This window comes from Bacillus rossius, chromosome 1, assembly GCF_032445375.1.
Source record: "Bacillus rossius redtenbacheri isolate Brsri chromosome 1, Brsri_v3, whole genome shotgun sequence".
Classification (NCBI taxonomy): domain Eukaryota; kingdom Metazoa; phylum Arthropoda; class Insecta; order Phasmatodea; family Bacillidae; genus Bacillus; species Bacillus rossius.
This window is the reverse complement of record NC_086330.1, coordinates 339,639,606-339,665,746: the sequence shown is the minus strand read 5'-3', so window position 1 is coordinate 339,665,746 and position 26,141 is coordinate 339,639,606. Positions and strand designations below refer to the sequence as shown.

General features: G+C 36.0%; 1 protein-coding gene across 1 annotated transcript in view; it reads right to left on the bottom strand.

Moving 5' to 3' along the window:
* LOC134528221 (high-affinity choline transporter 1) overlaps nucleotides 1–25,358 on the bottom strand; it is a 46,480-nt gene extending 21,122 nt beyond the window's left edge. The window contains exons 1-3 of the mRNA XM_063361643.1: nucleotides 25,192–25,358; nucleotides 7,138–7,329; nucleotides 5,293–5,400 (exon numbers count right to left, since the gene is read on the bottom strand). Of these exons, the coding sequence (XP_063217713.1) occupies nucleotides 5,293–5,400; nucleotides 7,138–7,303 (274 nt within the window). The 5' untranslated portion in view covers nucleotides 7,304–7,329; nucleotides 25,192–25,358. The remainder of the gene's footprint in view (nucleotides 1–5,292; nucleotides 5,401–7,137; nucleotides 7,330–25,191) is intronic.
* Nucleotides 25,359–26,141: the final 783 nt, after the last annotated feature.

The following is a 26,141-nucleotide window of genomic DNA, read 5'->3' as shown; positions in this document are numbered from 1 at the left end:
AGGCGATATATTTAATATCTGTTTGTATTGATTTTGGCCATATACAGTATGCAGAGCTAAAAAAAAATAAATATCCCAATTTCAAAACTACTAAAGATATCTGTTTGGTGTCTTGTTGAAAAAAAAAGAGCTTAAGAATAGCGGATTAGTAGTCTTGCATTACCCTTTTATCTTCATTTCTCTGCCATACAATGATATGGTTACAACTCAAATATTACTCCTATGTTCGAGGTGACAGCGCGCCAGTTTATAGCCTTGTGTTTAGAGTCGATGCCGCGCTAGAAGCACCAGTGAGCTGACACGTGTTCGTCTATTTATCGCTGTTTTTTTTTTTTCAAAGTTGATGTTTATCTGTATTTACCGTTATTGTTTCATCTGTTTTCGTCTGTAATGTAATTTTTTTATTTTGAACAATTTTGATTTGCCTTCCACATTACGATTTTCTTAAGAGAATTTGGTTCCATAGAAATAATAATTTCTTCATACCTGTATATTCATGTTTTATTTATAAAAATAAATCCAAAAACTCAAATAAATACAAACGGATATTTAATATATCACTAAGGTCCACGATTACGTGAATTTGATTGATAGCCTTTCCATATTATTTATATTTATTTTTGTTCTTTTTGAATTGAAGACATTTGTGGAATACAATTTAAAACTTCAGATAAATTTGCATCTTGGATAGATTAAAGATTAATTGCAGTCGACGGACCGACAAATCGGGATCTCAAAATCATTTTGTCTGCTTGTCGTGACGAAAATGTCGTTTATTTTTTCATCTACCGTCGTGCATATCCACAACACCACCTCTCTAGGGGGCCAAAGGCGGAACCTTACGATGTAATATTCATAAGCCGTGGTCTTTCATAAGCGGTGCGGTTGTGAAGTGTTGACGTCACATGGAGCTATAAAACCCCGCACGTTAGCTAAATTATGTAACATTTTTTTTAATAATGGTGGGCGCAACAACAGGGGGGGGCAAGGGTATTTCCCCCCCCCCTCTGAAACCTTGAAGTGGGGGCAAACGGGGGCAAAGGAAGTGCTGTGTAATCAATTTTTAGATAATGAAACTGCTTAAATAGCACCATTTTCCACCTTGAAATACAGATTTTCCCGGGGGAGGACCCCCGGACCCCCCGCTTCAATAGGGGGGATCGATGATTCTTTATAAAAAGGTATATTGCCCTTCCTTTGGAAATTTAGTTGTTGCGCCCCTGCTCCTATGTAAGCTCACATCCCTTGACATTTCACAGCTGGTTGCCATGAACATTTTGTATTATCAAGAATTTGGGCTGTGTACGTTTCCGCTCATTTAGTTTTGAGTTTTAATGACGCGAATTTTTAAATCAATGCGGGTGTTGACTAGCATAGTGCCGGTAAAACCAAAATTAATTCTGGGAATGGATGAATGTATGAATCAATCAATCAATCATGGTTTTGACGTGTCGTTTAAATCCAAGCCATTAGAGATGGATGAAATGTAGAAGCTTCGGAATGCAATGGTGTACCACTTGTAAAATATCCATCTTCTAACCTGCTGGGAATCAAACCCTCGTCGCCTTCTTAGGATATGAGTGACCTGACCAATAACAGCCTTGGCCTTTCAAATTTTCAAGGACCATTCCAGAGTAGCAACGTAACGTCTGGTTATATTACCGTAGAAGACGACTGCTTCTTTGAAGTAGTAATTTAAGAGCGTATGTACCGTTATAGGTCATTCTTTTATTTTTACGTTTAACGCGGTTAAACTTGGAGACTATTTGAGTTTTCGAACTTCAACAAAATGTGTGTGTATAGGTATATATATAGCACATATTTGCATAATTAGCTTCAAAAGTTGAATTTCTAACATTTTTGTACTATATAGACAAGGAGAACCAAATTGAATAAATAACTGAAAATGTTTGGGTTTAAAGGCAATTCTGGTGGATACTGCGTCATATGGTTTAAATTTCTTTCATAAAAATTTATTTTTTATTTTAAGGTTTATAAAATCATAAAAATTCCGAGGATTTAAAAGACTAACCAATATGAAATAATTTTTTTTTTCTCAAATAAATTAAACATATCAGGTAGTATCATGTAAAATTTACTTTAAATCTAAAAAAAATCCAGTTTTTTATTCCATTTCATCCTTCTTATCCTTACTGAACAAAAACGTTAGAAATGCAACTTTCCCAACTATTAATGCAAAACGTATGAGATATATTTTAAATTTGTAAAAGTACAGCCACTCAAATAATCGGCAAGGTTGAATTGTGTTGAATGTAAAACTTTAAAATAGTGAAATGTATCTGTACAAACAACCTCTCCAGAAATCTCAAAGAATTTCAATAATATGAAAGTTTTAAAACTCCGACAACGTCTAAATTTTCTGTCCATGCAAAAGTTTGTTGTAACCGTAAAACATTTATTTCTTAGGTATTTTTCAGCACGAATGATAGAACAGAAATTATTCAACGGAACCAACCGGTGCAGTGGTGTTACACTGGACTAGCAATCCAGAATAACAGGTGTCTAACTTTGGGTTAGCCTTTCTAAACTAGGTTGTTTTTTTTTTCGTGGAATCCTTATGTCACATAACGCAAGTTCTGGGGCTATTATCTTACGAGAAGGCATTTAATATCTTTTTTATTTTAGCCGTTTCTTTGCGTCACGAGTATCGTCGCGTTGAAGATTGTTAATACCAAAAACGCAATTTTTTAATGTCACCACATAACATTTTTTTCCTAGTACACACACAGCAATTGAGTTAGGAATTGTCAGGAGATGGTACGCTGCGAAGTAGTTGAAGACACTTTTTAATCTCAACATCGTCAAACTTTTCCGCCCAAAACATTGCGGAAATGATGCTTGACCACGCCTGTTTATGGTTAGTAGAATTAGAATCTTCAAAGTTAAAAGCAGTTATTTTCATAAAAAAAGGGGGTCACTTAAAACTGTTTCCACGCTGCGAACACTACACTTAAGCCAATGTTTTGGTCGTATAACCTACATGGCGCAACAATTAGGGGGAGAAAATAAAAATGGCTTCACACACCATATAATCATACAGACCTGAACGAACACCCCCTGAACACAATTATTTTTTTTTCTTACCAGTGTCAGCAAAACTTTGATGTCACTAATAAATTGATTTTATTGAGTCTAAAAAAAATATTTTGATGTCTCCACAAAATATTTTTTAAGGTTTATACTGTCGAAATATTTGTGGGGACCACAAATAAATAATCTTCACATTAAGTACGGGAATCTTCAGTGGTGGACTGTAAATGCTGTTTTTTTAGACTCAAAGACACTTAAGGATCTACTTTACCCCAACATATAGAATTTTTTTAAAATTCTCAAAAATTATTTAAGTAGTCAGGTCCCACTAAAAGTTTAAGACAATCAGTGGATTGAAGATGATTATTGTTTGATTTTAAAATTCTGGTATAATTTACTTATTAATTATAAACGCTCTTCAAATTCTCAATTATACAATATTAAGTAATTATTTGTAAAACAACACAGCATTTAGAGTTCTAAAAAAAAATTACAACAATAGGCAGTTATATAATTTCCATTTCTGAATTTATTTATTGTTTGGATATTTGTACATTTTGACGACTTTTTGTATAGTAAGATCATCCTCCTTGCATGAATACGGTGATTTGTTTTAAAACTCGTTATTAGTAAAGAAAGTTACATTTAAAAAAGTTCAAAGAAAAATTTCTTATCGCCTTAATTTTAATTGGAAAAATTGCTAGCTAGGCATCAAAAACATTTTAAAATACCGGTTTAGAAGCAATTTCCACTAGCAATTTAAATACAAATATTATTTAATACATCTTCTAATGGGTTTAACCTTTTGGTGGGACTTGTTTTTCAATAATAGGGCAATGGAAGATACGACGCACGCACTACCCAGATGTGGAAACTAAGAAGTAAAATAACCTTCTAATCATTGATCATGATTTTCATTAATAAGGGCAATGTTTAGGCTATGAATATTTCCCCAGAATTTTTTTAATAGCAAAATAACACTGAAGTGTGTACGGTGAAAAAATCAACAAAACAAAACACGTTGAGCGTATGTTTCAGTGCTCGCTAGAGATGTGTAACATGTAACCTCGGTAAAGAGCTAATTCATGTATCGTGTTACAAATACACATTCATAATACCAAACTGGGATACCAAATTTAATGTAGAATTATTTAAAATAATGCCGAGCGATGATAAATGTACGTAAACTGTTTTTTTTCCAACTCTATTTATTGAGACGAATCACACACGTAGTTTCCGCACCTGCAGTTAGAATTCGCTGCTGGTGCAGCTAAGTCAGCTATTGAATAGTTTGATTAGCAAACCGAAATTTAAATTATTTAATGAAACGGCTCCGATAAAGGCGAAAAAAAGAGTTTTTAAAAAATACAAAATCTCGGCTTTGGACCTGATTTTGGACCAGGAATTTTATTAAAATACTGGCCCACTTTTTAAAACTTACTAAACAGTGAACACTATGAAGTTTCACTTTTGTATCCGCCACAGATTGCAGCAACGTGGTTGTTACACAGGTCCGTTCCTAGACTTCAGGTTCCATTCACGAAAATGACTCCCAGTAAATGGCGTATACCGAGAGTTGAGATGTTACACATCAAAAAGAATAATTTTCTAAACACAGGTATTCGCAGGAATGGGCACAGAGCAAAAAAAATTGTTGTCTGTAAAGTCGGTTTACGGACGATAGTTTAATGTGACGTCATAACAAAACATTGATGAAATGATTGCATACTTTTATGAATAAAATAGAATCATATTTATTGAACTATCACTATTTTGTATGGATACAAAGAAGGAGTAAAATTAAATCTACAAATTGAATTGATAAATTTACTTTTATTTGCACTCATTAATTCAAATATTTTTATTACTTTAACGAAGAGATCATTTTAACTATAACTTTTATACATGTTTGCTATTTAATCGGTGTTATTCTGTTAAGGATAGGACGATGATAGGAAAAGTAGGAAACGAATGGGAGTGTTTCAAGTTTAATGTGCCTCGAAAAAGTCAAATCGATGGTCGTTCCAATCGAGTGGAAGAGAGATAGATGCGGCGCAAGCGTACAATGAGCGTAACGGAGACAATGTGCGTAACGGGACACTTTTTAGTGCGTGCAGCCGGCGTTCATCGATTTATTAGACGTTGTCACGTCCAAAAGAACAAATGCTGGAAATGAGACAATGCAATAAGGAGGATACGGAATGCAAGAGGGACACGTGGAGCTGTGTTCCTCGAACTCACCGAACACCAGGCTGAGGGCGTATCCGAACGGCGCCTGGCACCACACGAGGCCCGACGTGTATATGGCCTCCGCCGTGCCGTTGATGTAACCTCCGCCCACCCAGGTCGCTGCAAGCACGAGCACCACGGGCTATCACATCCGGGACTACAGGCAGGGATGGGAAACACGTAAATGTATCGATCTTTCGATACGCACTTCAATTATATCGATACCGACAGAACATCGCCACTGAAAATATCAATATTTTTGATCGACATGCAAACTTTTACCCATGCTCTACTTATTACTAAAGTATCATTTAAGTGTAGGTTGTATAGAGTTCTTGATAAATCTATGCTAATATAAAAGAATTACCTAATACAAGTGTAGATTTTTTCTAGCGAAAAAGTAAATACACCTATTTTATTATTATTATATTCTACTATAGAATCTACTTTGACGTCACCGGCCACTCCCTTTTCTCAACAGTCGACCTGACACTGCATTGCAATGCTTCAACGTACCAACGTATGAAATTCCCTTCTGTGAACTCCAATATTTGTCTTCTTCCCCTCTGAAATAATAAGTATTGTTCTTTCCTTCGGTTCATCATTTTATTATATTTCCCTCCAAAATTTATTTACAGATAATTTTAATTAATGTATTTTTTTACTTGGGAAACATTATTCTATTCAAATTCGATATCATCTGAACAAATTAACTAAAATATCGATATTTACGTTGTATAGATATCTAATTGCCATCCCTAACTACAATTTGATTCAAAACTCGTAGTACGTACGCTAGGGTTTGATAGAACACCATTCAACGTCGGATGCATGCTCTGGACTCAACCGGCGAAGCGCTGGAGGACTGCTTTCCAGTAGAAGACATAAACGCGTAGTTCACAGCAACGGTCGTCATTTGTGCTGTGGATCTCCAGCGAGAGATGCATAGTGTACGTACACGAATCAAGAGAATGCCGACATGGGCTCGCGGGCGGCAATGGAAGAAAGGACACAGAGATCGTATACCGTTTTCCAGCGAGACGCGCGCCAGATGCGACAACCTGTAAGTGGCTACGACGGAGTTCCAGGCGTGCAAGGTGTGTGTCCTGTCATTCCGTCTCTTTTTCGTCTTGTTTGTCATCATTTCATACAACAGCGCTCTACCAGTTGAGTTGCGAGCGTGTATTGTGCGGTGACACGTGTTTGTCTGCTTGCGATTATCACTCCCTAACGTTAAGTACAACGAGCTTTGAAAAATCTTTGTATTTTGTAGTGGTTAAAAAGCTGAGCCTATAGATAGCTCCACCTCTTCACATGAGGGTTTCAATTAATTATATCACTTTCAATTTATCCCACTGAATTTTAGTGGCTATGATGCTTTTTTTCCCTTCCACTAGCTTACAATTTTTTTAATGTCATGCTGGAAAATGAAAGTAATAAAGAAATATATTAAATTTAACCATTTTAATGATATTCTGCAAAAACACGCGCTTTACTTGTTTGGTAACATTAGGTTTACAATCCTGCTCGTTGGCGTTGTAGAAAAGTAATAAGAAGATACGGCAGTGACATACCTACCAGTAAGAGTAAGACACTAGCGACGTACTTACTAGTCATAGTAATGAAACCAGGGCAGGTAAGTACATACCATTCATTATACAAAAATGACACGGTGGTGACGTCATTGTAAACAGGCAAATTGAGAACACGGCGGTGACAGGAAGAACACACGGTAATGAAGTACGTACCAGTCATAGTGAGAACGATACGGAAAACACTACCTACTCGTGTTAGTAATGCACTGTAGTGTCACACTTACTTGTCATAGTGAAGAAAACATGATAGTGACGTACTTACCAGTCATAGTGAAGATGCCCACAAAGAGACCAATGTTCCTTCCGGCCAGCATGACTTCCTCCTCCGAGTCATTTCCGGCTTCCTTCTTCCGCCCAGCCCAAATGCCAACACCGAGGATGAGAACATAGAAGAGGATTATGGAAACAACACCTGCTATGTTAATCATCTTGACGTGCTACGGAGAACTAACACCTGCAACAAAAAACAATGGAATCAAAGGTTAATGTTTCCAAAAGTATATGCAAAATATTAGCACTTTAAAGTTAATGTTTCCAAGAATTGACGTAGCTTTCTGTTTTCTGGATAGAGGCAGAACCAATTGCGAGGAAGAGTTATTTTTTGGGAGTAAAGCTACCTTTGTACATCTGATTACAGTTTACGCTGTATTATTATTTTTCCTACTGGGATAATTGACAAACGCATTCGTTTAATTTTAAACTGAACCCTCTTTCTTTTTTATCCTCCATTTAAATTCTGGAAGCAGCACTGGTCCTAGCCACGTTGAACGCGTATAACAGTTGAACATAAATATTTTAGATTGATAGTTAAATAGGAGATTCGATTAAGAATCTAGTGAAACTGTTCTAGGTTTAATATGAATTAAAATTCCTACAGTTTATTTTAGTTGCTGAACTGTCTTTGAATGTCTTTTCACTGATCTTTCTACATGAAGTTTGGTTGACTGGATATTACTGTTTAAGTTAATTTATTTTGACTTAATTAAATAATTGCTTCAATTAAAAACATTCTGTTAATTACTGAAGCTTATTTTTCAAGGTTGCATTCAAATAGAAATAATGTTTAATTGTGCAACTGTGCGTGCTTACTCTGATAATTATAGTGAAGTTTTCAGTAACAGCCAAGGTTATAAAATAAACTATTTCAGTGAATCAATTACGTATATAATTTATTGATATAGTCTATAAGTATAGCTATACCACAGACAAGCACAATTAGTTTTTATATATTCATATGAGTTATTAAGCTTTTATTTTATAGAAAATAACCAGAAAAATAAAAAAAGTCCTTAGTTATCAAAAAAACTATAATATCCAATCATTTACATGTATTATTTTATAAATGATTGTTTAGGTAAGTTTGAATAGGCGTAATTGTTTGATGTTTGTAATGGCCAGCTGATTAGAAGGGGAAATTTCACAAAAATTATGTCGTGTAAAACTGCATTCATATCATGTTTAGTTTAATAACTATTCACGAGTAAAAATAATTAAATGTAACGCTTGTTATAACTCCAATTGAACAACGCAAGACCAAAATTGGTATCGGGACAAAACTGCACATATTTTTACATTTAAAAAAAATTCCCTTTCGGCTCAATATACTTGTGTAAGTAGATTAGGAAGAAAACAATTTTCTGCACATATTTTGGGAACTTCTATAAATTTCTGGAACATTTTAATAGCTTTATATACATGGCAAATTTATGTTCTCCAATATTACAATGAGTAATTAAATATTTGCTCATTTTCCACGCAGCGAAATATAACGAATATTTTAACTCAAGGCATCCATCATTAAAAAGCTTAGAACAAATTTCATATTACATGCCAACTAATGAAATTATTTATTTGTTGACCTTGAAACACTATTTTTAATCCCGTGCATTAATAACGTAGTAGTGTAAAAATTTGCTTAGCACCTCCGTTTAAGACAATATTAATATAATTTAAAATAAATTCGAAAGAATTTGATATTACGAATGTTTTAAATTTTTTAAAATTTCAACCCATGATTTTACGGTACTAATTCGTTTCATCAAACTTTGCCTCAGCCAAAGTTTTATATTAAGTTTAGGATTCATACAATATATTAAACTGATTGTATTGTATATATTTTTACAAAAGTAATGATTTTTTTTTTTACTTTGAAAAGTCAGTTTTCTTGTAAGGGGTTTGTTTGATAAGAAAAGGAATACACACAGTTATAAACACAGAAATAATTATTTAACTTGAAAAAATTGTTTATAATTTAGTCTTGCCCGAACAATATGTCTATTTCGGATGAAGATTCTCATAAAAATAAGTGAAGTTCGTTTACTGCGCGGTATTTATAAGTATTTATACTTTTAGATCTCAGGATGAAAAATAATTTACCTTGGCTATTACATACACTAGAATCCTAGTTGCTGTTCTATGATAATAGTAAATTATAGTTGGAGTGATCTTAAAAGTTTTTGCTTTATAGTGATTTAAAAGTTAAGCGGTTACGTTCAATTGTTTTGGTAGAAGCGAAAGAAAACTACCTTTGACATATCCAGCAACTACACAATGCTCGTTGCTGTTTGTTTCTGGAAAACCTATTATCAAGCTGTGAACATCTGTGAACACTAAAAATAATACCATTTATGACTGTCAAAATTTTTTTTTGTTCATTAAAATTTGTGTCTAATAGAGTTTAATTTTGCTAATTTTTGTAATTTATAAATATAAAACACTTAATTAGTTAAATTTATAAAGATTTAATTTTTTGTTTTAAAATGCAGAATGAAATATATCCATGTTGTGTTGAAATTTATGTCACTATATATGTACATAAAAGAATAATTCTTTTCGGTCACGGTACAATCAGTTTCCTTTCGAGAACTGAAATGTAAAGGTGTTAAAATAAATTACGAATGTTGAAGATATGTTCCGTATTTCCACGGTAATATCAATTATATTTGTTTATAATAAAGTTAAATAAATAGGAAATTTTCCATATTTGTATGTTAGATCCTCATACAGTTGTATAGGATAATATATTTATTTGCAGGTTTAAGAATATTACAGAAATAGAGTGAATAAAAATAAAATGTTGCCTAGTATGGAAGATAAAACATGCAGTCAGGTTAGATAAAAATTTATTTCAACAATAGTTTTAGACAATATTTAGAAAGTTAAACAAAAATAAGAATGGATTCGATAGTTTACATAGTAGGGTAGTTTTATTTATTTTCTTATTCCTTACCCAGGTTTTTTCAACCCCTTGCAAGAATGGTTTCTGTTATCAAAAATTGTTTTCATAAAAAAAATTGTTTTGGGGTAAAGTGCATACCCCTAACTAATTTAACGTGACTGACTTCCGTCGCGGCGATATTCTGCTCCAGCGACTTTGATTCCTGTGATGTAGACTACCGAGTTGCGAATGAAGCCTGAAGTATAGGCCACCCGTCGTACGGTAGCAAAAGAAGTGTCGCAGTGTAAAACACTGGTTGTCTGTAAAGTCGGTTTACGGACAATAGTTTAACGTGACAACGTCATAACAAAACATTGATGAAATGATTGCATACTTTTATGAATAAAATTGAATCATTTTTTATTGAATTATCACTATTTTGTATGGATACAAAGAAGGAGTGAAATTAAATCTACAATTTAATTGATAAATTTACTTTTATTTGCACTCCTTAATTCAAATATGTTTATTACTTTAACGAAGAGATTATTTTAACTATAACTTGTATACATGTTTGCTATTTAACTTCTTCCAATCTTTGTTATTCTGTTAAGGATGGACGATGATAGGAAAAGTATGAAACGAATGGGAGTTTTTCAAGTTTAATGTGCCTCGAAAAAGTCAAATCAATGGTTGTTCCAATCGAGTGGAAGAGAGATAGATGCGGCGCAAGCGTACAATGAGCATAACGGGACACAGCGTAACGGGACAATGTACGTAACGGGACACTTTTTCGTGCGTGCAGCCGGCGTTCATCGATTTATTAGACGTTGTCACGTCAAAAATTATAAGATTTACGAACACATCGAACGAATTCGATGGTGTGCCTAAGAACAGTATTTTTTTTGTCCTCCAACCAATGTTTTTCCACCCCTTGCAGCTCTGGTCGGTCGTACTAAAAATGTTTTTAGACAAACTTGTTTGGTATTACTCCTATGAGTTATAATATGTTCAAACGGATGTGATATTCATCATATTATTGGAGTTATAGCGATTTTTATTTTTTTCAAAAAAAACTTTCCCATTCCAACCATTTGGTTGGATATTGTTCATTAACGAACTCTACCTAGAATTTTCCAATTTTATATTTTATGTATCAGTTTGGAAGTGATTTGTGAAAATTTACGGCAGTTATCATGTCCACAAAAATTTGGATTTGACGATGGTTTTTGGGGTCTGTGGATCATTAAACGAAAAACTATATAAAACTTTTCCTGAAGTCGCACCATGATAACGTGTACAATAGGTAGTATTTCTTTGAAATCTACCTAACAAAGCACAACAAACAACTATGCATTATCAAGAATACTAACCCAGAACCCCTCGTGCTGTAATTAGTGCTATATTCGTCGGTAAAATGTAAAGTTTATGTTATTTGGAATCCTATTATAACAGCGGAAAAAAATTATTTTGATAAACTGTAGGAATACAAATTTTAAATACAACCAGAGTTGTAGGAAGGAGTACTATTTATGTGTCTCCCATGCAAATTTTCAGTATAAAAGTAATAAACGATTATTTTGTAAAACATTACCAATAAAAAGTAATCTTCAAACAAGATTTTTGTGACATGAAACTAAGACGCATGAACGTAAAAATTTCACCCCTTTATTACTGTTGTGGCAAGCCAAATTGTTAATAGTTTTTAATGTGAAATTATATCGATTAAAAACTAAATAATCGTCGTTAGTAGTATAGGATAGCCGGAACTGGGACTGGGTTCTGGGTGAGGAGCCTGAGGAGACGGTCCGCCATCTTGGATTGTGACGTCACGGCGGCCATCTTGGAGGAGTGTAACGGGACATAGCGTAACGGGACAAGTTTGACCTTGACCTTTGACCCTCAAAATTCGCCAAAATTGGGCAAAAATTGCCCAAAATTCCTCAAAATTCGTCAAAATTTACATTTCTGTGAAAAAAATTCCGCCAAAAGATCTCAAAAAATTCCACAATCCAAAAATTAGAATTTCGAAAAATCCTCAAAAGTTGTTTTGCCCTAGAAAGAACCCAAATTCCTAAAAGCGGCTTAAAACTCCTAAGAGCTAGCCGCTCTAAGCCGCCGAGGTCATGACCTTGAAAACTAGGATGCCATGACAGCCATATTGGATGATGACGTCACCGTTGCAATTTACGTTACGGTCGCCATCTTTAAAATCTTTATTTATTATCCGATTTTAATGAAATTTTTTTTAAAATTTATAAAAAAATTCAATTAATAAAAAATATTTAAAAATCATACATTAACGACACGGAGCTCGGAGTCCTCAGTTCGAACCCGACGAGCGCAAAAAAAAAATAAAAATGGCGACCGATCCTTCCCCCGTGGTGACTTTTGGCAGACTAACTCCCACCACTTTTCTTAAAGCATATATATCGTCACCTAGTATGATGTCATGTCCGCCATCTTGTCTTCGTTGCTGGAGACCACCATCTTGTTTTCGTCGGCGAGAGTGCGCTGACGCTATGTTAGTTTAGTTCTTATCCGCTAGAGTGCAGTAATCATTTATTACTGTGACACCTGCCATCTTGAAATTTGCCCGCCATCTTGGAAATCCGTAATTATTTAGCTAGGAATTCGGGAAAAGTTCCAAAATTCATTAAATAAATCACTCATTAATTTACATATTGATTCGATCGATTCCCGTCCACGGATCGATAACCGAAAGATGCAATAATGTTTAATTTTATGTAAAAAATAATAATTGCAATAAACCATGTTCTAAATTCATTAAATAAATTTGTAATCCATATAATGATTGAATAGATCGACTTAGGTCCTTGGTTCGATCCTTGGCCGATACCAAACAACTTTAATACTTTAAATAAGTACCACAATAGTGTCAGGTTTGAGAAAAAAAAACACCGAAAGTTCCTTTAAAAAAACTTTTATTACATACATACTACACTACTACAAGTACAAAAAAAAATACACAGACAAATTACTAAAGTTATGTGGATTTCTCGATTCAACAGTCTTCTTGTTGTATGGTACTACAAATGTGTATTACATAATCCCGTAATTTCAAGTTTTTGATCTTCTCACAGTACGTGCAGTCGGGTGATGGAACACCGCTGGATGCTCCTTCCTTCATCAATGCCACTGGAACTGTTGACAACCATTGTAACACTGCTGACATGTTAACTTCTGAAGCCTTTGAGGTCTTCTCTGCGGAAGATGTTGCACGCGTCGAAATCTCCTGCTGTGCTGAGAGAGTAGGTGTAGCTGTAGACGTCGTTGTCATCGTGCTCTGCACTGATGATGGTAGACCTTCGATCCAGGTTGGTATATATAGTGGTAATGATGCCATCGAGTTCTCAAGAATAGCTAGATACCGGCCTATTATGTTATACAAGTCTAACTATCCTATCCGTTCATTACCGCAGCCAGAGACGGACTGAAGTCCATATCACCAGGGTCTCACTTTTATAGACTCATCAGTCGGTACAACACATGAGTCAAAACAAGAACCATGTTCATTATACTCACACTTAACTTTCTCGGAGCATTTTTTATAATGAAGATGTAAGCTATCAAGACGTGAAATTAGTTTTTTGCACTTATTGCACTGAAATTGTATTCTTTAAACATTATTAGAACAACTGCTTCTTTCATGTCTGCGAGCATTTGAGGTGATAGTAAATGATGCGTCACAGTATTTGCACTGACGCAATGTATGCTCTTCATTAGTTGAAGAATCCATTGCTGACGATGAAACTTCGGATGATGGTGGTATCACATCTGTTGAAATCTCCTCCAATGTTGACACCGTCGTTGCCAACGGGATCTGCACCTTCTCCATCGTAGCTGTCGTCAAGGTCCCCGTAGACGATGGTACAACCTCCGAGTTCGACGTTAAAGACGGTAAAGATGCCATCGAGGTCTCAAGAACAGCTAATTGACACGACTTATGCACCAGAAGAAACAAACTAGGTGATCCTTACACCGCCGACGTCAGTAACAAACTGAGCGTCCTGCTGTCTAGGACTCGCTTATATACATGCACCGTATGGAATAATACGTTAATCAAATCAAGAACCATTTACAATAATACTAGAGTCAAATCTACAAATTAAAAAACAGGATCATTTGATCGAAAAAAAATTCGATCTCTCCAATATACGCCAGGCTCCAAGAGCTACAATTCACGTCATCAGATCCATCTACATTTTGCTCCTATGCATCAATTGACCATTAGCTGCAAGTGATCCAACAGCTCCATCAACTTCAACACGTAATGTACGCAATGTACGCGCAATACATGCAATTTACACGTAATAAATGTAATGATTACACAGTACACACAGGAAACGGAACGTACACACAGTACACACACACACAGGAAACGGAACGTACACACAGTACACACAGGAAACGGAATGTACACACAGTACACACAGAAAACGGAACGGACACACAGTACACACAGAAAACGGAACATACACACAGTACACACAGGAAACCAAACGGACACACAGTACACACAGGAAACGGAACGTACACACAGTACACACAGGAAACTAAACGTACACACAGTACACACAGGAAACGGAACGTACACACAGTACACACATGAAACGGAACGTACACACAGTACACACAGGAAACTGAACGTACACTGTACACACAGAAAACGGTAAGTACACACAGTACACACAGAAACGGAACGTACACACAGTACACACAGGAAACGGAACGTACACACAGTACACACAGGAAACGTAATGATCGCACACATACAGTAGCGGAAACACACAGAGGCTTAGTTGGAAATCAGAATACAAGAAATAAAAACATTAAATTTTTTACTTTCAATATTTTATTACTTCTCAACATTACACAAATACAAGTAAAAGAAGCCATTATTGTATGTAGCCAGCTTTCCTCAGTTCTTTGAGTATGAAGGATATTTCTTTGATGCACGGATAGTTTCCTGCACAAAGCGAGCCATGTAGAAGTCTTAGCCGGTCAACCAATATGTTTGGATCTTTCCATGATGTGTAATCAATCTTTTCTACCACCATCTTACTTGCTTGTTTATTATAAATACTTTTAATATCACAATCGTCCCAGTGATCATAATAAGCATTATCAGATTTATTTATTATAACACGACGTTTCCATCGTTTCGGTCTCAGGACATCGCCACATTCTTCGATCTTGTCAGCTCTAGGTGCTTCATCACAGTCTATGCCTTTGTCAACAGCCTCAGAGTCACTGTAACAATCACTGTAGAAGACATCCTCTTCACCCAGATTACCGTATGAATTCGCTATCGATGATGTCGAAGTGTCTTCATAGTCTTCATGCTTCCTTTTTAGGAGTCCATAATTTTTACAAAGAATGGGGGATCTACTGAATATAGGCTTGAATGTATTCTCACTTTTCACGGTGTTGATACTTCCATTAGTTTCAGTCTTCCCGAAGCCATTAGCATCCTTCAATTTATGTTCTTCCTCACGATCGGGTGAGCTAATACCATCACGCTCAGGACAAGGAAAATTATTGTCATAATGCAGATCACTCTTCTTTAAATCCCCGGGTGATATTTTAAAATATAACTTCTCCCTACAACCAACGAAAGAAATTATTTAAATGAGTACCAGCGAGCAGTGCCATAGAGAACTTAACAAATAAGAATATGTGAAATTGTTACAGTAATGAGTGGACGAACCTAACGTGCTATAATATGTCAGGAAGGACATTTTTAAATTGTTTTTCTGTGCTAGATTTGTTGTTAAAAAGATAGTATGACATGTGTTAATCATATCGGGCCGGCCCTCCTTTTAATAACTTGTTAATACCTTTCTTTGTGAAACTAAAACAAATGGCAAACAGAATTAATTTAATACTTTTTAAATAAACCAGGAATCCTATAGACCAATCTACTTATGTAGTTATTTTTTTATTCCTATTAACCTATATCTATTTATACGATCCACTAGCTACCAAGTTGCTTGTGTGCAGGGAGTATCAAATTTTCTTGTTCACCAGTTCGTGCCATTTCTGGTAATACTTGTCTTTTTCTTTATATTTTGTGCTCAGCGGTTTCCTAGGTTTTTTTTAAAAAATTAAAATAATATAATTTTGGGGCACGAGGGGCGTTACACTTATTACGGCCATAACGTAGAATCGTCATAACTTGGAAACATGCCACTCAGAACAAGCATAACTTAGAAAATTCTATCTTGTGTGTTTCTGAGGACTAAGGAAAGTGTTTGTAAAGATGTTGTTTCTGAGATCTAACTGCAACACTCCGTGCTCCTCAGTGGCCTGGACAGCTCGTCCTCGCTGCAAGTGGTCTCCCTGCTGAAGACGCTGGCCAGGGGAGGTCGCACCATCGTGTGCACCATCCACCAGCCGTGCTCCAAGGCGCTCGGCATGTTCGACCACGTGTACGTCATCGCCGAGGGCCGCTGCGTCTACCAGGGCTCCAGCGACAACATCGTGCCGTACCTCGGCTCGCTGGGGCTGGACTGCCCGCGGTACCACAACCCGGCCGACTTCGGTGAGTCGCGCGGAAAAACACTCTCTATACTTTGGAAACCAGGTGCCAAGAATTAGTTTTTAATACTACGAAAAATATTTTGTAAATTTTTACAACATATGGATATGGTTATTTTTGCATATATGATAATTTCTTACGAAAATTACCCCATGATTTTATTTCTTTAATTGATTTATCAGTCAAGCATTATTTTGTTAAACCGTGGAAAAAATAATGGAATTTTCAATAATTGGGCTTTATTTTGTTTTATTATGCTTATTAATGTGCACAGTTAAAACTGGAAAGTTATTCAGGGAACGGTTTACAAATAACTTCAACTATTGAAGGTTCTGGGACAACACAAAGCATAAATGCCCGGGTGAGAATCCGATCACAGTATTGCTGCGAACGCTATTTTGTAAGGTTGTTTCACGTAAATGTACAGAATTACAAATATCTGTAATTTTACATTAAATATTCATTTTCCGTTAAAAATAAATAAATTACAGTATATGGAAGAATTGTCAACTACTTCTGAGAACTTAGGTTGGAAAGGATAGCCGGATTTCGGGCCCTTTGTCTTGGCTTCTGGGGTGTAGCAGCGTCGAAGGCGAAGATGCGCCAACTTTTCGGTCGACCTTGCCGTCGCCATCTACAGGATTGCTGCGGTGAAATATTCGGCTTCAACGCGGCTAGAGCCCAGAAGCCAAGACAAAGGGCCCGAAATCCGGCTATCCTTTCCAACCTAAGTTCTCAGAAGTAGTTGACAATTCTTCCATATACTGTAATTTATTTATTTTTAACGGAAAATGAATATTTAATGTAAAATTACAGATATTTGTAATTCTGTACATTTACGTGAAACAACCTTACAAAATAGCGTTCGCAGCAATACTGTGATCGGATTCTCACCCGGGCATTTATGCTTTGTGTTGTCCCAGAACCTTCAATAGTTGAAGTTATTTGTAAACCGTTCCCTGAATAACTTTCCAGTTTTAACTGTGCACATTAATAAGCATAATAAAACAAAATAAAGCCCAATTATTGAAAATTCCATTATTTTTTCCACGGTTTAACAAAATAATGCTTGACTGATAAATCAATTAAAGAAATAAAATCATGCGGTAATTTTCGTAAGAAATTATCATATATGCAAAAATAACCATATCCATATGTTGTAAAAATTTACAAAATATTTTTCGTAGTATTAAAAACTAATTCTTGGCACCTGGTTTCCAAAGTATAGAGAGTGTTTTTCCGCGCGACTCACCGAAGTCGGCCGGGTTGTGGTACCGCGGGCAGTCCAGCCCCAGCGAGCCGAGGTACGGCACGATGTTGTCGCTGGAGCCCTGGTAGACGCAGCGGCCCTCGGCGATGACGTACACGTGGTCGAACATGCCGAGCGCCTTGGAGCACGGCTGGTGGATGGTGCACACGATGGTGCGACCTCCCCTGGCCAGCGTCTTCAGCAGGGAGACCACTTGCAGCGAGGACGAGCTGTCCAGGCCACTGAGGAGCACGGAGTGTTGCAGTTAGATCTCAGAAACAACATCTTTACAAACACTTTCCTTAGTCCTCAGAAACACACAAGATAGAATTTTCTAAGTTATGCTTGTTCTGAGTGGCATGTTTCCAAGTTATGACGATTCTACGTTATGGCCGTAATAAGTGTAACGCCCCTCGTGCCCCTAAATTATATTATTTTAATTTAATAAAAAAAACCTAGGAAACCGCTGAGCACAAAATATAAAGAAAAAGACAAGTATTACCAGAAATGGCACGAACTGGTGAACAAGAAAATTTGATACTCCCTGCACACAAGCAACTTGGTAGCTAGTGGATCGTATAAATAGATATAGGTTAATAGGAATAAAAAAATAACTACATAAGTAGATTGGTCTATAGGATTCCTGGTTTATTTAAAAAGTATTAAATTAATTCTGTTTGCCATTTGTTTTAGTTTCACAAAGAAAGGTATTAACAAGTTATTAAAAGGAGGGCCGGCCCGATATGATAAACACATGTCATACTATCTTTTTAACAACAAATCTAGCACAGAAAAACAATTTAAAAATGTCCTTCCTGACATATTATAGCACGTTAGGTTCGTCCACTCATTACTGTAACAATTTCACATATTCTTATTTGTTAAGTTCTCTATGGCACTGCTCGCTGGTACTCATTTAAATAATTTCTTTCGTTGGTTGTAGGGAGAAGTTATATTTTAAAATATCACCCGGGGATTTAAAGAAGAGTGATCTGCATTATGACAATAATTTTCCTTGTCCTGAGCGTGATGGTATTAGCTCACCCGATCGTGAGGAAGAACATAAATTGAAGGATGCTAATGGCTTCGGGAAGACTGAAACTAATGGAAGTATCAACACCGTGAAAAGTGAGAATACATTCAAGCCTATATTCAGTAGATCCCCCATTCTTTGTAAAAATGATGGACTCCTAAAAAGGAAGCATGGAGACTATGAAGACACTTCGACATCATCGATAGCGAATTCATACGGTAATCTGGGTGAAGAGGATGTCTTCTACAGTAATTGTTACAGTGACTCTGAGGCTGTTGACAAAGGCATAGACTGTGATGAAGCACCTAGAGCTGACAAGATCGAAGAATGTGGCGATGTCCTGAGACCGAAACGATGGAAACGTCGTGTTATAATAAATAAATCTGATAATGCTTATTATGATCACTGGGACGATTGTGATATTAAAAGTATTTATAATAAACAAGCAAGTAAGATGGTGGTAGAAAAGATTGATTACACATCATGGAAAGATCCAAACATATTGGTTGACCGGCTAAGACTTCTACATGGCTCGCTTTGTGCAGGAAACTATCCGTGCATCAAAGAAATATCCTTCATACTCAAAGAACTGAGGAAAGCTGGCTACATACAATAATGGCTTCTTTTACTTGTATTTGTGTAATGTTGAGAAGTAATAAAATATTGAAAGTAAAAAATTTAATGTTTTTATTTCTTGTATTCTGATTTCCAACTAAGCCTCTGTGTGTTTCCGCTACTGTATGTGTGCGATCATTACGTTTCCTGTGTGTACTGTGTGTACGTTCCGTTTCCTGTGTGTACTGTGTGTACGTTCCGTTTCTTTGTGTACTGTGTGTACGTACCGTTTTCTGTGTGTACAGTGTACGTTCAGTTTCCTGTGTGTACTGTGTGTACGTTCCGTTTCATGTATGTACTGTGTGTACGTTCCGTTTCCTGTGTGTACTGTGTGTATGTTCCGTTTCCTGTGTGTACTGTGTGTACGTTCCGTTTCCTGTGTGTACTGTGTGTACTGTGTGTATGTTCCGTTTCCTGTGTGTACTGTGTGTACGTTCCGTTTCCTGTGTGTACTGTGTGTACGTTTAGTTTCCTGTGTGTACTGTGTGTACGTTCCGTTTCCTGTGTGTACTGTGTGTCCGTTTAGTTTCCTGTGTGTACTGTGTGTATGTTCCGTTTTCTGTGTGTACTGTGTGTCCGTTCCGTTTTCTGTGTGTACTGTGTGTACATTCCGTTTCCTGTGTGTACTGTGTGTACGTTCCGTTTCCTGTGTGTGTGTGTACTGTGTGTACGTTCCGTTTCCTGTGTGTACTGTGTAATCATTACATTTATTGCGTGTAAATTGCATGTATTGCGCGTACATTGCGTACATTACGTGTTGAAGCTGATGGAGCTGTTGGATCACTTGCAGCTAATGGTCAATTGATGCATAGGAGCAAAATGTAGATGGATCTGATGACGTGAATTGTAGCTCTTGGAGCCTGGCGTATATTGGAGAGATCGAATTTTTTTTCGATCAAATGATCCTGTTTTTTAATTTGTAGATTTGACTCTAGTATTATTGTAAATGGTTCTTGATTTGATTAACGTATTATTCCATACGGTGCATGTATATAAGCGAGTCCTAGACAGCAGGACGCTCAGTTTGTTACTGACGTCGGCGGTGTAAGGATCACCTAGTTTGTTTCTTCTGGTGCATAAGTCGTGTCAATTAGCTGTTCTTGAGACCTCGATGGCATCTTTACCGTCTTTAACGTCGAACTCGGAGGTTGTACCATCGTCTACGGGGACCTTGACGACAGCTACGATGGAGAAGGTGCAGATCCCGTTGGCAACGACGGTGTCAACATTGGAGGAGATTTCAACAGATGTGATACCACCATCATCCGAAGTTTCATCGTCAGCAATGGATTCTTCAACTAATGAAGAGCATACATTGCGTCAGTGCAAATACTGTGACGCATCATTTACTATCACCTCAAATGCTCGCAGACATGAAAGAAGCAGTTGTTCTAATAATGTTTAAAGAATACAATTTCAGTGCAATAAGTGCAAAAAACTAATTTCACGTCTTGATAGCTTACATCTTCATTATAAAAAATGCTCCGAGAAAGTTAAGTGTGAGTATAATGAACATCGTTCTTGTTTTGACTCATGTGTTGTACCGACTGATGAGTCTATAAAAGTGAGACCCTGGTGATATGGACTTCAGTCCGTCTCTGGCTGCGGTAATGAACGGATCGGATAGTTAGACTTGTATAACATAATAGACCGGTATCTAGCTATTCTTGAGAACTCGATGGCATCATTACCACTATATATACCAACCTGGATCGAAGGTCTACCATCATCAGTGCAGAGTACGATGACAACGACGTCTACAGCTACACCTACTCTCTCAGCACAGCAGGAGATTTCGACGCGTGCAACATCTTCCGCAGAGAAGACCTCAAAGGCTTCAGAAGTTAACATGTCAGCAGTGTTACAATGGTTGTCAACAGTTCCAGTGGCATTGATGAAGGAAGGAGCATCCAGCGGTGTTCCATCACCCGACTGCACGTACTGTGAGAAGATCAAAAACTTGAAATTACGGGATTATGTAATACACATTTGTAGTACCATACAACAAGAAGACTGTTGAATCGAGAAATCCACATAACTTTAGTAATTTGTCTGTGTATTTTTTTTTGTACTTGTAGTAGTGTAGTATGTATGTAATAAAAGTTTTTTTAAAGGAACTTTCGGTGTTTTTTTTTCTCAAACCTGACACTATTGTGGTACTTTTTTAAAGTATTAAAGTTGTTTGGTATCGGCCAAGGATCGAACCAAGGACCTACGTCGATCTAATCAATCATTATATGGATTACAAATTTATTTAATGAATTTAGAACATGGTTTATTGCAATTATTATTTTTTACATAAAATTAAACATTATTGCATCTTTCGGTTATCGATCCGTGGACGGGAATCGATCGAATCAATATGTAAATTAATGAGTGATTTATTTAATGAATTTTGGAACTTTTCCCGAATTCCTAGCTAAATAATTACGGATTTCCAAGATGGCGGGCAAATTTCAAGATGGCAGGTGTCACAGTAATAAATGATTACTGCACTCTAGCGGATAAGAACTAAACTAACATAGCGTCAGCGCACTCTCGCCGACGAAAACAAGATGGTGGTCTCCAGCAACGAAGACAAGATGGCGGACATGACGTCATACTAGGTGACGATATATATGCTTTAAGAAAAGTGGTGGGAGTTAGTCTGCCAAAAGTCACCACGGGGGAAGGATCGGTCGCCATTTTTATTTTTTTTTTTTGCGCTCGTCGGGTTCGAACTGAGGACTCCGAGCTCCGTGTCGTTAATGTATGATTTTTAAATATTTTTTATTAATTGAATTTTTTTATAAATTTTAAAAAAAATTTCATTAAAATCGGATAATAAATAAAGATTTTAAAGATGGCGACCGTAACGTAAATTGCAACGGTGACGTCATAATCCAATATGGCTGTCATGGCATCCTAGTTTTCAAGGTCATGACCTCGGCGGCTTAGAGCGGCTAGCTCTTAGGAGTTTTAAGCCGCTTTTAGGAATTTGGGTTCTTTCTAGGGCAAAACAACTTTTGAGGATTTTTCGAAATTCTAATTTTTGGATTGTGGAATTTTTTGAGATCTTTTGGCGGAATTTCTTTCACAGAAATGTAAATTTTGACGAATTTTGAGGAATTTTGGGCAATTTTTGCCCAATTTTGGCGAATTTTGAGGGTCAAAGGTCAAGGTCAAACTTGTCCCGTTACGCTATGTCCCGTTACACTCCTCCAAGATGGCCGCCGTGACGTCACAATCCAAGATGGCGGACCGTCTCCTCAGGCTCCTCACCCAGAACCCAGTCCCAGTTCCGGCTATCCTATACTACTGTCGTTGGTTTTAAATATAGAGACTAAGTAAATAAATGTAACAAATATGTACTTTCCTTCTAAAAATGAAGTTTCGCTGTGAATTTTAGGTTCACCAAAGCTATTTCTGACCCTCCATTGCCTGGTAATCGTCACGCCATTATGCCAAAAGAGCAACAAAATGATAGCATCGCACTTCGTGCTTATCCACATCTTTCCTCCTGGCCAGGTTCATGGGTCAAGGAACAGTTCGGTAGCGTGTGAGATAACACAGTTGAGTGAAGGCAGGTAGTCGTTAAGCTTACTGATTATAGAAGCAACACGTTATGTTAATGGGATTTGTATAACACGGTTGAAATAACAGTATAAAACTGACTGCATGTTTTATCTTTCCCTACTAGGCAACATTTTATTTTTATTCACTCTATTTTTGTAATATTCTTAAACCTACAAATAAATTTATTATCCTATACAATTGTATGAGGATCTAACATACAAATATGTATTACTTCTTATTTATTTAACTTTATTATAAACAAATATGATTAATATTACCGTGAAATTACGGAACATATCTTCAACATTCGTAATTTATTTTAACACCAATACATTTCAGTTCTCGAAAAGAAACTTTTTGTACCGTGGTCTAAAAGAATTATTCTTGTATGTACATTATATAGTGACATAAATTTCAACACAACGTGGATATAGTTATTTCTGCATTTTAAAACAAAAAAATAAATTTTATAAAGTTAACATTTTCTTTGAAAAGTCAGTTTTCTTGTGAGAGGTTTGTTTGATAAGAAAAGGAATACCCACAGTTATAAACATAGAAATAATTATTTAACTTGATAAAATTGTTTATACTTTACTCTTGCCCGAACAATATAAGTCTATTGCGGATGAAGATTCTCATAAAAATAAGTGAAGTTCGTTTACTGCGCGGTATTTATAAGTATTTATACTTTTAGATCTCAGGATGAAAAAAAAAACCTTGGCTACTACAAAAATGTATTACTAACTAGAATCCTAGTTGCTATTCTATGATAAAAGTAAATTCTAGTTGGAGTGATCTTAAAAGTTTCTGCTTCATAGTGATTTAAAAGCTAAGCGGTTACGTTCAATTGTTTTGGTAGAAGAGAAATAAAACTACCTTTGACATATCCAGCAACTACACAATACTCGTTGCTGTTTGTTTCTGGAAAACCTTTTATCAAGCTGTGAACAGCTGTAAACATTAAAAACAATACCACTTTTGACTGTAAAAAGTTTTTTTGTTCATTAAAATTTGTGTCTAATAGAATTGAATTTTGCTGATTTTTGTAATTTATGAATACAAAACACTTAATTACACGTTGACCTATCACAATAATCAGGTGTCTAAAAATACCCGATGAATAAATTTCAGAATAATAAAGATATCTCACAACTGTTTTTATCACAGAATAATTTTAATTACAAAATAATAATTTTAAAAAATGAATAAGCATGTGCAGGAACGTTACAATTTTTAGGTCTAAAACCTGTTTCGAGATAATTTCGTCATAACTAAAGTGGACATTCTCCGAATACTTATATTTAATGTGCAACTATAATCTGAAGTGAGGCGTCAACAAACAAAATCAAATTTACCAAAAGGCTGCTAAAAATAAATTTTTTGTGACTTCCATTAACGTTTCTGTTTATTTAAAGACTATTTAATGACGTTCGTGACCAGTTCTTCTGTTTCATGGCTATCGTGACCTGTTGACACCTTAATAATGTAAAATGTTACCGTAATAAATTTATTTAATGGTATATTAATAAAAAACTCTTCAATATTTGAATTTAAATAATGGTAAATTTGTATTATATTTCTCTCTCTAGGAAGATTTTCTAAGTTTTCCAATATAAATCGAAAACAGCTTGTAATCTACAATGAAATTACATTTAAGTTAGACAGTCTGTTTCATAATATAATAATGTTTTTATAATAAACATAAAAAATCTTGGCTTTTATGGTTAAATATGCAAAAGCCAATCACCGATATATGTGTTACATAATAATTTTGTATTTTTTATTCTGATTTGGACAAAGATATAAATTAATTAACAATTATATTACTGTACAGGTTTTCATATTATGCAAAAATGTTTAATAGGATGAAACCTATTATTTAAGTAATAATAAAACACCCATATTTGATGTGGGACTAGAACCCATGATTCCAAGACTGGAATGTCAGCTATTCTGACGACTATCTATCCTGATTTCTGTTTTCCATGTCTCCCGAAATCGCCCCAGAAACATTATATGATGGCTCCCTACCATAGATTATGGATGGTTCTTGAATGATTCCCTTTCATTGGATTTTGCGGGTTTCCGATTATATAAGTCAAGCTTTCTGCGACACGTTAAGACCAAGAGAAAATAAATACTTACCTAGTAAAATACAGACGAGTAGTCACGTGATAGTAGATGCTAATGTTTTGACGGATCGCTGATATGTAGACTTGTAGACTTGACTCTTTCCCACTATACTGTATTCCTTTTTATATCTACTTTGTACTAAAAATATTTTCTTTCTTCTATTTTTAACAAACTAACACTTCTCGAATAAAATCTTTCACTGGCTAAAAATAACTATCACAAAAATATTTATTTTTATTAATATACTTTCCTCTTTACTACTCTCAATAAATAATTAATTCGTTGCAAAACTGTAAGTAGATATATTATATTGCAAACGCTCTTTTGGTTTTGAAATATTATATTTGAAATTAATCACAGACGTTAATTCTCGTGTTGAGTCTGAAAGTATTTTGTATTTGTGTGCCTGGTTATGAATGTGCTTTGTTTGACAAGAGTTCTATTTTTTAAATAAAAAACAATGTTAATTTTTTTTAATTCTGTGCTTAAATCAGTCCTGATGGGCTGTCCAATTTTTTATCCTATGGAAGATATACGTTAAAGTTATGAAGTCTGATGGCATTTAATGCTTATTAAAATAAATGTCTAGAGGCAGTGGGTCTAATATGTAACTGAGGCGTCAGTGCTATTCAGTACGGGGGTAGCTATTTGCGTGTCTTGTGTGTGAGTTTCACTCAGTCGGTCGCCTGTCTCGAAGCCATGAGCGTGGTCGTTTCTCGAAGGGCGTTCAGACGCATGCTTCAGGGCCCCGCGAGGGCTTGCAACAGTCGCCCCAGCGGAGGGAGGTCTTTTGAGAGGGGCTGTTTCGAGTTCTAAACGCTAGGCCGCACATTGACGCTCGACATTCGTCACTTCCTCGTCGCCCCGCCGGCCGCTGGAGCGAAGGCGGTCTTCTGTCCGCCGCGGTGGTCAACCCTGCAAGCACAAGAGGGAAAAGAATAAGGTCATGCTGCTACACGCTA